Here is a 13,803-nt window from a genome sequence, read left to right on the forward strand (position 1 = left end):
GAATGTTTTCCAAACAATAAAAGATCAATTTATGTATATATCTCATTGACCAATATTTAATGCCTAAATCACAGCTGTCAAATGCTTGATTTCATTTAATAAATACAATCCTAAAAAATCTTTATTTTCCTAGCAAAAATTTTGTGTTTGCATACAAACATATTTAACAAGAAAAAAGTAAGGTATTTCAGAAATCATTCTTAGGAAAAAAAAAACCTCAATATAGTCAGAACTTGAGATATTAAAGCTTACATCAAACATCAATTTTAATGCAGTTACTATTCTGCAGAGAACGGTCAAATATCAATATTATATATTTGGTATTCATTGGCAAAATCCTCAAGGCAATTTGTTTATTAACAGAATTTTGCATTTACTTCAAATCTGGAAAATATTTTCATTTTATCTAAGGGTCATAATATTTATTTTATAATTAAAGCAAAAATTCATGCTATAAGCACTCAACATTCCTACTTTACTGTATCATTAGTTCTCAAGCTTTAACTTAAGAGATGGTAAGAGAAAATATGGAAAAGTCAAATCATATAGCAGCACTTGCTGAAACCTAATCTTTCATATAGAATGTTTTTTACTCTTGTTTACAGGAAAACAATTTTAGGGGGTTAAAATGCCTGATTTATTCTAATGAAAAGTCTGCAAGAAATTAGGACAAACATGCAAGATTAAACAAACAAACCTGACAACGAAGGAGAAAGTTCATTGTATCCTCCAAATGAAGCATTCCGGACAAGCTTTCGGCCATCAATTCGTGGAGGAAATAAAACAGGTGAAACCCCAGTACATGAAGAAAATCTACGTTGTTGTGAGCTCTCTTCTTTCATGGCTTAGAAGGTCTATTTAATGTATACGTTCACCCAGAAGGCTAATTAGACTAGTGCAGCACAGACAGGCTTTTTTTCTCTCACATCCAAATGTAGCAAAACCCACCAGCACAAACAAAGGACACACACATTTAACAGCAAGGGAAAAGGACCAGAGACTGTCAAATCAGCAATAACAGATAGAGAGAGGGACTGCAAGAAGATGCATTAAGCCATGATGCTGATTTCTTTTTAATGAACTGATAAAGCAGAACACTATCCCACTAGTCTTTTACCCTTTTATCAAACCAGTAACGCCCTGCAGGAAATGGCTGCTTTAAGAAAACAAAGCAAGATCAATACTTAGAGATGCAGGAATGGAGTAATAAAATCGGTTTCTCTTCTAAAATGGAAGGCTTTTATCACATCCGTTACTTTTCATACCATCCACCACACTTTCCACCTCTTCCAACCCTTTCCTTTTGAGCTTTTGCTTACTTCAAAAACGGATATAAACATAATACTGTTGATCTTCCCTGAAGCTTCTAGATTTATATCTTATCTACTGCTTGCCTCAGCCATGATTAAGAATTCATAAGGGAAGATACTCTTTCAAGTACAATTCTGATGAATTCCATCAGCTAAAGCAGAGAATAAACATTTAAGTTTTATCTCTAGTAGGGCACTGGGGTTTTCTGGGATGGGGAGGACTATGTAAGTCATTAAGCAAACCAATCAACAGAAGATTAAAATGACACTATAATAATGCTGTATGTTCCAACACGTGTTCCCTTGAAACAGGTACAGGCAGCTACAGTTTTTCTTCATTATACTTAAACTTTTTAAAATATACCATCTACCAATGGGTATTTTCCATTTAAAACTCCCAATAAAAAACAGCTTTATTATCACAAAGGCAAATGGAAATACCTTTCTGTACTGCGGTTAAAACTTAATGAGTGATATGATCTCACATTATTAAATCTAACAGGAAAGTAACTTTAAATGTACCTATAGCCAAAAAACGATAACACTATTTCATATCTTTACACCTAATCTTAAAATTCCAAAGAATTCTCTCCTAATTATATTCAAATTCGTTTACCATCCTCTACCTTACTTCAAGTTAAAAGCTCTAGTCCATTGCTGTTTATATATCGTAGATTGATTTTTCTGATGACAATTCTTACTTTCAACCTGGTAATAGGTGGACAACACATAGCTGGACAACAACAAATTCACCTATAATTTATTCATTGGTTCATCTTTATAGGTAACTTACCATAAGCTCGAAGTTTCCCCCCTCACTGTGCATAAATCTCAAGACTTGTTCTCCATGCATACACAACAGCAACTCATATAATCTAAGGCTGTTTCTCTTTACTGGAAGTGACACTTAAAAACAAGCAACTCGATTTCCTGTACATAACGCATTCTTTTTTGGGCAAAGGCATTTCAAAGCCAAATAGCAGTAAAATAAGTAAGTGTATGGTTAACCTTCCCCTCCCCATCCCCATTGCCTTCGAACTGATTCCAACTCACAGTGACCCTATAGGGCAGGGGAGAACTGCCCCACAGGGTTTCCAAGGCTGTAAATCTTTATGGAAGCAGACTGCCACATATTTTTGCCATGGAGTAGCTGGTGGGTTCGAACACCGACCTTGAGGTTAGCAGCCGAGAGCTTAGCCACTAAGCCACTATGCCACCAGGGCTTCTTAAGATTATGGTTAATACCCATAATTGCAGTAAAGTTTTGTTTTTCATTTTCTATGTTTCATAAAATATAAATTACCATTAAATATAGACAACAGTAGCCCTTTGGTGGTGCAACCAGTTAATGTGCTCAGCTCTAACCACAACACTGGAGGTTGGAGTCCACTGAGAAGCCCCTTGGAAGAAAGGCCTAGTGGTCTACTTAGAAAAAATCAGCCATTGAGAACCCTATGGAGCACCGTTCAACTCTGATACACATGGGATCATCATGACTCAGTGACTGGTAATAGACAACAGAGAAATAATTATCATTAATTCATGCAATGGTGCTTGCCTTTCAAAGCATAAAGAATATAATATCACTCAAGGCTTAGCAGGATTTTAAATAAATAAACAGCTCAGGTTCAAATCCCAGTTCTGTCCTAGCTGGATGAACTTGAGCAATTTACTTAATTTCCCTAGGTTTCTGTTTCATCATCTATAAATTGCTAATAATAGTACCTATATCATGAGATTGCTGACAATAAATTAGTATATGTAAAATACCTAGCAAGGTTTCAGGTTAAAATGGCAGAACCAAGACAAGGACTTAATTTGCTCCCTCCTAAAATTCCACTAAGATTAGAGGAAAGGGACTTTTTTTTTTTTTTTAAAGACATAAACCCACAAGCATAGGAAAACTAGGAAAAGATACATCAGCAACATTAATCTGGACACTGGAAAGAATGATATGAACAAGTGTCTTGCAGATCCAAGAAAGCCAAATCACTAACTGCTATAGGTAAGAACAAAAAACCAATCCTATTTACACCAAAGAATCCCCAAAAGGCACAGAACTGGTAACACCATGTTCCTCTGGATCAGGAGTCAGATAAGCTATAAATATCACCATAATACTAGAAGAAAGATAAAAATATAAGCAAGGAAAACTACTTCTAACCTATAATTCCATTTTGTTGTTAGTTGCTGCTGAGTCGATTCTAACTCATGGAGACCCGGAGTGTGGAAGAGTAGAACCGTTCCATAGGGTTTTCAAGGCTGTGACTTCTCAGAAGCAGACTGCCAGGTCTGTCTCCTGAGTAAGCCTCTGGGTGGGTTCGAGCCACCCACCTTTCAGCTAGTAGTTGAACACTTAACCACTTGCACCACCCAGAAACTCTATGTGTACCCAAACTATCAGTTACATATGAAGGTAAATAAAATAAAGATATTTTTGGACATGCAAAGTCTCAAACTTTTACTTTCTATGCACTGTTTTTAAAGAAATTACTAGAAGAGCCCTTCTCAACTGGGGTTCCACAACAGAATTATGCACAAGGACCTAAGGCAACTGTTGTTTATAATAAATTAACTTCATCTCTTATGCATTTATAATGGTTTTAACTATGCACCTTAACTACATACCTCCCATCCTTGGGAGCATTGAGAAAATGGTCACTTAAATAATTTTTCTATAGGCCTTAATTTCCTCACAGGAGATCAGTTGAGAAACACTATACTAGAATATATACTCTACCAAAAAGTCACAGTAAATCCAAAACACGTAAGATACAGGAAATAAGACACCCAATGCAAGAGCTATCATCATCAAAATGTTCCCTGCTACTGTATCATTCTTTTTTTTTTTTTTAACCAAAGGACAAAATGCTTGGGTAAGCGAATTTTCCCAGATTCTTTTCTGACCTTGGCTTATCTTGACCATATGCTGATTGAGTTTCTTCTCTCTCTTGCCCTGATGTTTGGATCAGCTAGGGATAGTTCCAACACACTGAAGTGTTCTACTTTTTTACCTACTTGAAGTAGCCCATGGGGAACTGAAAAGCAGAAAATACTTCTCCGTCCTTTTTTTTTTTTTTTAACTGTGCTTTAGGTGAAGGTTTACAGAGCAAATTGGTTTCTCATTAAACAATTAATACACATATTGTTTTGTGACACTGGCTGCCAACCCTGCAATGTGTCAACACTCTCCCCCTTCTTGACCTTGGATTCCCTGTTTCCATTTATCCAGCTTTCCTGTCCCCTTCTACTTTCCTGTCCTTGCCCCTGTGCTGGTGTGCCCATTTAGTCTCATATACATGGTTGAACTACGTGTGTTATTGTTTGTTTTACAGGCCTGACTCATCTTTGGCTGAAGGGTGAACCTTGGGAGTGACTTCAGTACCGAGTTAAAAGGGTGTCCAGGGGCCATACTCTCAGGGTTTCTCCAGTCTGTCAGACCAGTAAGCTTGGTCTTTTTTTTCTGAGTCTGAATTTTGCTCTACATTTTTTTCCAGCTCTGTCTGGCCCTCTATTGTGATCCCTGTCAGAACAGTCGGTGGTGCTAGCCAGGTACCATCTAGTTGTGCTGGACTCAGTCTCGTGGGGGTGTGGCAGTTGTGGCCCATTAGTCCTTTGGACTAATCTTTCCCCTGTGTCTTTGGTTTTCTTCATTCATTTTCCCTTGCTCCGGAAGGGGTGGGACTAGTAGAGTATCTTAGATGGCTGTTCATAAGCTTTTAAGACCCCAGATGCTACTCATCAAAGTAGAATGTAGAACATTTTCTTTATAAACTATGTTATGTCAATTGAGCTAGATATCCCCCGAGACCATGGTCCCCAGCCGTCAGCCCAGTAACTCAGTACTCAGGGAGTTTGTATATGTCTGTGAAGCTTCTATGACTGTGCCTTGGTCAAGCTGTTCTGACTTCCCCAGTATTGTGTCCTATTTTACCTGTCACCAGTCACCACTTATCTATTGTCTAGTTAGTATTTTCCCCTCCTTACCCCTCCCCTCCCTCATAACCATCGAAGATTGTCTCTTTCTGTGTGTAAACCTTTTTATGAGTTTTTATAATAGAGGTCTCACATAGTATTTGTCCTTTTGTGACTGACTGATTTCACTCAGCATAATGTCCTCCAGATTCCTCCATGTTGTGAGATGTTTCGCAGATTTATCATTGCGTACTATTTTATTGTGTTCATGTACCACTGTTTATTCATTCATCTGTTGATGAGCACTTAGGTTATTTTCATCATTTTGCTACTGTGAATAACGCTGCAATGAACGAGGGTGTGCCTATGTCTATTCCTGTGATGGCTCTTATTTCTCTAGGATGTATTCCTAGAAGTGGGATTGCTGGATAGTGTGGTATTACCATTTCTAGCTTTTTAAGGAAGTGCCATGTCATTTTCCAAAATGGTTGTACCATTTTGCATTCCCATCAGCAGTGCATAAAAATTCTAATTTCCCCTCAGCCTCTCCAACATTTGTTATTTTCTGTTTTTTTGATTCATGCCAGTAATGTTGGTATGAGATGGTATCTCACTGTGGTTTTAATTTGCATTTCTCTAATGGCTGATGATCGCGAGCATTTCCTCATGTGCCCTGACCATATTCCTGCCACTGTCCAGATCACAAGTTATCGTGAACTCTGCTTCCCAGGACTCATTCATAATCTTGCCCAGAAGAGACTTCCAGAAGAGGCTCTTAATAAACTCTCAAAGAAACAAACCAAATTATAACCCAGTGTCTCTGTTCAGTTTACCTTTTCCTGGGAAACTGTTAGGTAGTGATAATGTTACCTTTTCCTATCCAACTAGGTTTGTGCTTGCTATTCAGTCTTTCAAAATAAACCACAAATTGTTTACATATATACATACATGACAGGAGCCCTGGTGGCTCACCGGTTAAGAGCTGGCAGTTTCAATCTGCAGCCGCTCCTTGAAAACTCTATGTTGCTGTTCTACTCCATCCTATAAGGTCGTTACGAGTGGGAATCAACTCGACAGCAACTTTTTTTTTTAAAATACATGATGGTGACACTATTAAACCAAAAAAACAAAACAAAACCAAGTGCCATCGAGTCGATTCCGACTCATAGTGACCCTATAGGACAGAGTAGAACTGCCCCATAGAGTTTCCGAGGAGCACCTGGCGGATTCGAACTGCTGACCCTTTGGTTAGCAGCCATAGCACTTAACCACTATGCCACCAGGGTTTCCAACCGGTGACACTATTAGGAGCAAGAAAATTCACACAAAGATCAAAACAGTGGTTACCTGGGACAAACCCTATGATGGGGAAAGGAATGGGATCAGGACAGACATATGAGGACTCCTAAAGTCCTTCTAAATCTAGGTGATTGGGTACATAAATGTTGTTTTCATTATTCTATGAGTTGCAACCACCACCCGTCTGTCAGTTTGTTATGGTATGGTGGCTTGCGTGTTGCTATGATACTGGAAATTATGCCACCGGTATTTCAAATACCAGCAGGATCACCCATGGTGGACAGGTTTCAACAAGCGTCCAGACTAAGACTAGAAAGAAAAGCCTGGTGATCTTCTTCTAAAAATTAGCCAATGAAAACCTTATGGATCAAAACAGAACATTGTCTCACTCACTTCCTTTGGACACATCATCAGGAGGGATCAATTGCTGGCGGAAGACATCATGTTTGATGGAGGAGAGGCCAGTGAGGACAAGGGAGACCCTCGGTGAGATGGATCGACACAACAGCCACAACAGTGGACTTGAATGTGCTGTCTACTGTGAGGACCACCCAGGACTGAGCAACATGTTTTATTCTGTTGTACATAAGGTCACCAGGAGTCGGACTTGACTCAAGGGCAGCTATCTATCAACTGAAAATGTTTTATATATTCTTTGACACGCATGAAACATTTCACAATACACAGACGCATGCACACACATTTTCTTCCCAAACAAATTTTTAGAATTGTTGCCTGATACGTGGAAAACATTCAACAAACGTAAGCTATTACTGTGTCTACGTTCTCAGTTCCATAGTTCAGAGAAGCAAGGAAGATAAGAATAACTAAATATTACTAAATAATATGATGTAAATAGCAGGATTTATTTTCCCTTCCCTATTAGCCACCTGCTACCTTTTCATTCTTTCTTGACACTCACCTGAATAATCCTAAGTCATACTAGCTACCCCTTCTCCCCTAAGATCACTGGTGCTTAATTATCTAGAAATTCATGCAAGAACTCCATGTTTCTTACCTCATCTGGTTGTTGGTGAAATAAATGTGGTTTAGCCAGAGAGGTACCCATATTTACAAAACTTCACAAAAAGACATACAAGGCGGGGGGGGGGGAGGAAAAAAAATTTGGTAAACTCAAAAAGCATTATTTCACTAGAATTAGTGGAAACAAAACTAGGAGTTAGAACATTTCTGGGTCCTACCTCTGAGTTGCTTGTTATCTAACACCTGCCTTATCCATACACCACAGAACTCTGAGGATAAAATTTTATATATATAGGTAAACGCTTTGATCAATATAAATTATTTTTCAAATGTAAAGTAGCAACTAAGTTACATTTTTCGAGTTAATAATCTATTCCAGAGAAAACCACTACATTACAAAGATCTCAAGACAGGCTATAACAAACTGCTGAATGTTAATTTCATAAGAGAAATACAAGTACTCTTTTATTTAGTAATGAGTAAATACCACTTTGTAAACAAAAACTAATTTTTAAAGGCAATTGCGATTTTAAAACCAAAATCTAGATTCATTGTTCTAAAAACCAAAGATCTGTTTTTAAAACATTTTTAAAATTCTTTGTGATTTGTTTAATTTCAGAATTACTTATATTCACTTCTGATTTTGTATTAATTCTAAAGCCAGGCTAGGGGCCCATCGAACTATATTCAAAACATGATTTACCTCTTTTGAAGACCTACCACCTAGTTATATGTGGCTCTGTCATGCTGGCTAGATTCAGCTACTGGAAAGTTTATAGCAAAACTGAACACCCTTAAAGTATATCTGGGTTAATCTCTGCATCTACTATTTCTCCCATTTTACATTACATTGTCTACGAACGAAAACAAGTGAAAATTACAAGAATGTTGCAAGATCACATTATAGTTATGAGTGTCATCTAAGACATTTATGTTGAAAACAGATTTTGATCTGTAGATAAATACATTTATTTTAAATTATTTTTCAAAATAAAAGTCACAGCCCATTTGAAGGTTGAAAAATCAATTTAGTGGGTCACAAATAGAAAATTTTAAAAATTAAATTGAGTATATCTGCATAGGAAATATCAGAGTGCATCACAGTCTGATAAAAAAAAAGTAAGCTGTTTCATGAATCATTTGTTTTAGGTTTTTTTAATGTAACTGTATATACTAAACTTTGGGTAGTGATATCAACCATATTTCTTACTGTAGAACAGGGTGAAGACTGGAAAACATTGGAGTAAACAATACATTTCTTTTGAAATTCCCTAAATTGTATAAAAAGAACTAATTATACAATATTATTACCACCTTGCCACAGAACAGACTGTTATCTCTGCTCCAATGGCTCTATCCACATTACAATGGCACACATTTGGAGTAGAAACAAAAATCACAAAAGGCCACTAATAAAAAGATTCCCTAGATATGCCTGCAATACGCCCAGATGAAATGCTTAACCATAATTTCTCTTTTTATAGAACCAAAAGGTTACAGTTGGAGAAGGCATCTCAGTACAATATTAGAACTTAAATGAGTTCTATGGACAAATTCCAGGTCACCTCTATTTAAAAAACAGATGGCAATCATCTAACATAGCTGATATTTTTGAAATAATCTAATTTGGTAGCTGGAAAACTCATCTAAATTCTACAAAATTCCTTATGCGGACTCATGATAAAATACACTAGTGAAGCTTAGAATATACTTTATCCTGAATCCAAAGATAAAAAACCGAGGCTCTAAGAGATCTTTAAAATTCTTTTAAGTAGTAGAGAAAGAGAAAATACTGAAAACAAAATTAACCAACAAGAATTTAAGAAAGTACTATGTTCAAACATGGATAGAGCCAGTACCTTACAATGAATTTAACATCTGAAGATGGTACTATGCAAATCTGCAGAAATAAAAACAAGTTCTCTCATAAAAACATAGAACATACAATTTAAATAATACCGTTCACTGATTAGAGCAGCTCAGACTTCGTAAACAGGTCTATTAATAACTTTTCAAAGGACATATAAATTGAGATAAGAGATAATGACCTTTGCTTTAAAATAGAAAACACAATAATAAGGCTCTAAACAATTTCCACCCTCCAGCAGGCCAAGATGGAGCCCTGGTGGTGCAGTAGTTAAGAGCTATAGCTGCTAACCAAAAGGTTGGCAATTTGAATCCAGTAGCCACTCCTTGGAAATCCTATGGGACAGTTCTACTCTGTCCTACAAAGTTGCTATGAGTTAGAATCAACTCTACGGCAATGGGTTAATAGGCCAAGATAGTTTCTTAGCTGCTCTAACAGAAATACCACAAGTGGATGTCTTTAACAAACAAATTTATTCTCTCGTAGTCTAGGAGGCTAAAGTCCAAATTCAGGGCGCCAGCTCCAGTGGAATTCTTTCTTTCTCTGTCTGCTCTGGGAGAAGATCTTTGTCATCAATCTTCTCCTGGACTAGAAACTTCCCAGCGTAGGGACCCCTGGTCCAAGGGATGCTCTATGCTCTCAGTGCTTATTTTTTGGTGGTATGAGATACCCATGTCTCTCTGCTCGCATCTTTTGTTTATATCTCAAAAGAGATTGACTTAAGATACAACCTAATCTTGTAGATTGAGTCCTGTCTCAATAACATAACTGCCTCTAATCCTGCCTCATTAACATTATAGAGGTAGGTTTTACAACACACAGGAAAATCACATCAGATGACAAAATGGTAGACAATCACATAATACTAGGAATCATGGCCTAGCCAAACTGACACACATTTCTGGGGGACACAATTCAATCCATGACAATAACTATATGGCTTGAAAACTATACAAAGCCATCTTATTATCATATATTTTCTATGGAGATTCTCCATTATCAGCATTAAATATATTCTCAACATGAAAGTATATAAAAATGTACATAGAAAATGAAAAGGATGGCTTAAAATAATTTTAGACTAGATAGCATTCCTACCTATATATCCATATTCACTGCAAGAAGCGTAAGATGGTATTTTCTTCTGGATGAAAAGTTCTTTGTATATGTATATTGTAAGAAGCCCTGGTGGAACAGTGGTTAAAGCACTTGACTGCTAACTGAAAGGTCAGCAGTTTGAAACCACCAGTTGCTCTGCAGAAGAAAGATGTGCCAGTTTGCTTCCATGAAGATTACAGCCTTAGAAACCCTATGGGGTAGTTCTACTCTGTTCTATAGGGTTGCTATGAGTCGGAATCAACTCGATGACAATAGGTAATATACACCATATAATCATTCAATCAACAAAAACTTAGTGAGCACCTACTATGTTTTGTGAACTATGTTAGACACTGAGAAGAGAGCTATGAACTGATTTCTGCTCTTATTGAGGTTTCAATATATAAGTGTCTGTGTGCACACACGTGCATGCACATGACAATACTTGTGCATTAACAGTTCGTTGTTTGAAACTCAGAGTCATACCAGAGAAATAAATGTTAAGTAAGGTTTTTTTAAGCTGCTTAAGTTTCTGAGACTGTTCACAAAAAATCTATTTAACTGCAAATGTACTAAACTAACAGTACCTATGAATTTAACCATCACAATATCACCACAAATTTATATGGTCATACATTTTCAAAAGTGTTTTAACATGTTATCAATAGATTCAAAGAATAGTGTGGCATATAAATGGAGTAGTATCCTAGTTTTATTGATAAGTTAATCAGGCTTTGAGAGACATATACTCAAGATCACAGAGTGAATGAGCAATAGAGCCAAGAATAAAAATCCAGTTCTCTGGGCGGTATTTACTTTCTCCTCTCCTCTTTACTCTCCTTTCCCTAAGCCTGCCAACATTGATGCCAGCAGCATCAACCAGTTTGGTGGTGAGACTCTAAGACCATAAAAAAGACGATCCCAGTCCAGCAGGGTCTCCAGTGAGAAGGGAGAAAATGAGGGACATCTCAACAACAGTGAAGAAGAATAGGATGCCTATAAGACTTAGGTCACCCAAAATTGAAACCAAACCCACTGCTGTCGAGTCGATTCTGACTCAAGGCGATGCTACAGGACAGAGAAGAACTTCCCCATTAGGTTTCCAAGGCTGTAAATCTTTATGGAAGCAGACTGCCACATCTTTCTTCCACGAGCAGCACGTGGGTTTGAACCACTGACCTTACCCCGCCAATCTTTCGGTTAGCAGCCAAGTGCTTTAACCACTGTGCCACAAGGGTTCCTTAGGTCACCCAACTAGATTGTTTTTGATATATAATGGCAGTTTTTAAATTAGGGACTCAACTCAAAACTAAAAACATCTGTTTCAAAGGTTCTACTAGTAGAAAGTTGCCCAAATACCGTATCTGAAGAAAATTATTATTCTTTCCAGGTACTGTTCTTCTATGTAACTAAATTCTCAAAACATAAAAGATAAAGAAAATCCTGTTCCTCACTGTATGCATTTGGTAACAGGTTGAACTATATCCCCAAAAAGTTATGTTGAAATCCTAACCCTGATACCTCTGAATGTGACCTTGCCTGGAAATACAGTCTTTGAAGATGTTATCAGTTAACATGAGGTCTATCAGAGTAGGGTGGGTCCTAATCCCATTTGAGTGGTATCTTATCATAGGTAGAATAGACAGAAATAGAGGAAGGATGACCTGGCCACAAGCCAAAGAGCACCAAGGATTGCTGTGAGCCACCAGACGCTAGAAGAGAGGCATGGAACAGTTTCTCTCTCAGGACCCCTCAGAAGGAATCATCATGGCTGACACTCTGATTTGAACTTCAGCCTCCAAAACTGTAAGACAATAAATTTCTGTTCTTTAAAGTGACTCACTTTGTGGTATTTTGTTATGGCAGCCACTGGAAACTGATGCACCATTCAAATGTTACAGTGCTCCAAAAGTACCTACAAGCCCTAAGCATCGCTACTGATCTCTCCATTTCCCCTTCTAGCTTATATTCAAATACTGGTTCCACTCCAAGTGTTCACATCTTTTCATTTACCCACCAAAGACTCTATGCAACTTCAGAAGCTCTGGAGTTGGACAAAAATTAAGTTACAGGCTGCTACACTCTAGAAATTCCTTAATGATAAGCCTAACGAGATTCTGAAAAAGCTACTTTGGTTCCACAGTTGTAACCACACATCCAACGAACTTCATGGTCATCATTTCATCGAAAATACAAGGATTTTCTTATCTTTATCCTGCACCCACAACTCCCTTACGTGGGTAAATGACATAAACCTATACTTCTCAGATTTTGAATTTTGTAAACCAGTAAAATCACCACTATCACCACCACCAGAAATTGTGACACTGCCATAAGAGTTACTATCTTTTTATTTTTTAAAGATAAGACATTACTATTTAAAAAGAGCCTATAATTCACAATTTCTATCAGTTCATAAAGAGACAGTAAATACTATATAGCAAGAAGACTATAATCTCATAATAAAGGACAGTCTTTGAACTGAAAATATTTAACCTAATGAAAACTCAAAATAGTATAACTATTTTTCTGGTCTAGTTATGTAACTATGAAAACATCACAAAGATCAGCAGTAGTTCATAAACTATACCTCACCAAAGAGAAAAAACATTTATTTTAAATATTATACCCACAAGAGTGTATATAATACACATTCATTTTAAATAATATTAATAAAAATGGAAACCTATGTACTTAGCACCAACTTAAGAAAACAAACATAAAAAGTACTTTTGAAGGTTCCCATGTACCCCTCTCTGATTGCACATCCCTCCCTTCCAACCAAAGTTAACCATTATCCTAAACTCTGTTTTACCCATTTCATTACTTCATCATGTATCTATCCTTGTTAATTACATCTATGGAAAGAAACCATAGAGAAGCTGGCTGGCTGACGGCATCCTATTCTTCCTTTATTAATATGAGTCCCATCTGACCTTCCGCTCAAAGAGGGCAACCTTCCTAAATAGGGGAACCCTATGGAGATGCTCAGTATCATCAGTCAAGACAAAGCCAGATGCCAACTGCAGAACAGACCATTAATCGCTCACGCGCAAATTAAAGCTGAAGCTAAAGAAAATCAAAGCAAGTCCACAAAGGCCAAAGCACAACACTGAATAACACATCCCACTCGAATTTAGAGCTCATCTCAAAAACAGATTTGATGCACTGAAGCTAATGATCAAAAACCAGAAGAATTGTGGGACCATATCAAGAACATTACACATGAAGAAAATAAAAGATCATTAAAAAGACAAGAAAAAAGGAAAAGACCAAAATGTATGTCAGAAGAGCTCTGAAACCTGCTTGCAAATGCAGAGTAGCTAAAAC

General features: G+C 37.2%; 1 protein-coding gene across 4 annotated transcripts in view; it reads right to left on the reverse strand.

The window, feature by feature from the left end:
- The window catches only part of OSBPL8 (oxysterol binding protein like 8), a 240,632-nt gene that overhangs the window by 84,298 nt on the left and 142,531 nt on the right, over positions 1 to 13,803 (reverse strand). The window contains exon 1 of one of the 4 annotated variants that reach the window (XM_049883934.1): positions 698 to 1,699. The exons of the other annotated variants lie outside the window; for them this stretch is intronic. Within the exon in view, the coding sequence (XP_049739891.1) occupies positions 698 to 842 (145 nt within the window). The 5' untranslated portion in view covers positions 843 to 1,699. Of the gene's footprint in view, positions 1 to 697; positions 1,700 to 13,803 lie in introns of those variants that run through there. 4 annotated transcript variants of the gene reach the window in all.

Source organism: Elephas maximus, chromosome 4 (assembly GCF_024166365.1).
Source record: "Elephas maximus indicus isolate mEleMax1 chromosome 4, mEleMax1 primary haplotype, whole genome shotgun sequence".
In the NCBI taxonomy this organism is placed as follows: Eukaryota; Metazoa; Chordata; class Mammalia; order Proboscidea; family Elephantidae; genus Elephas; species Elephas maximus.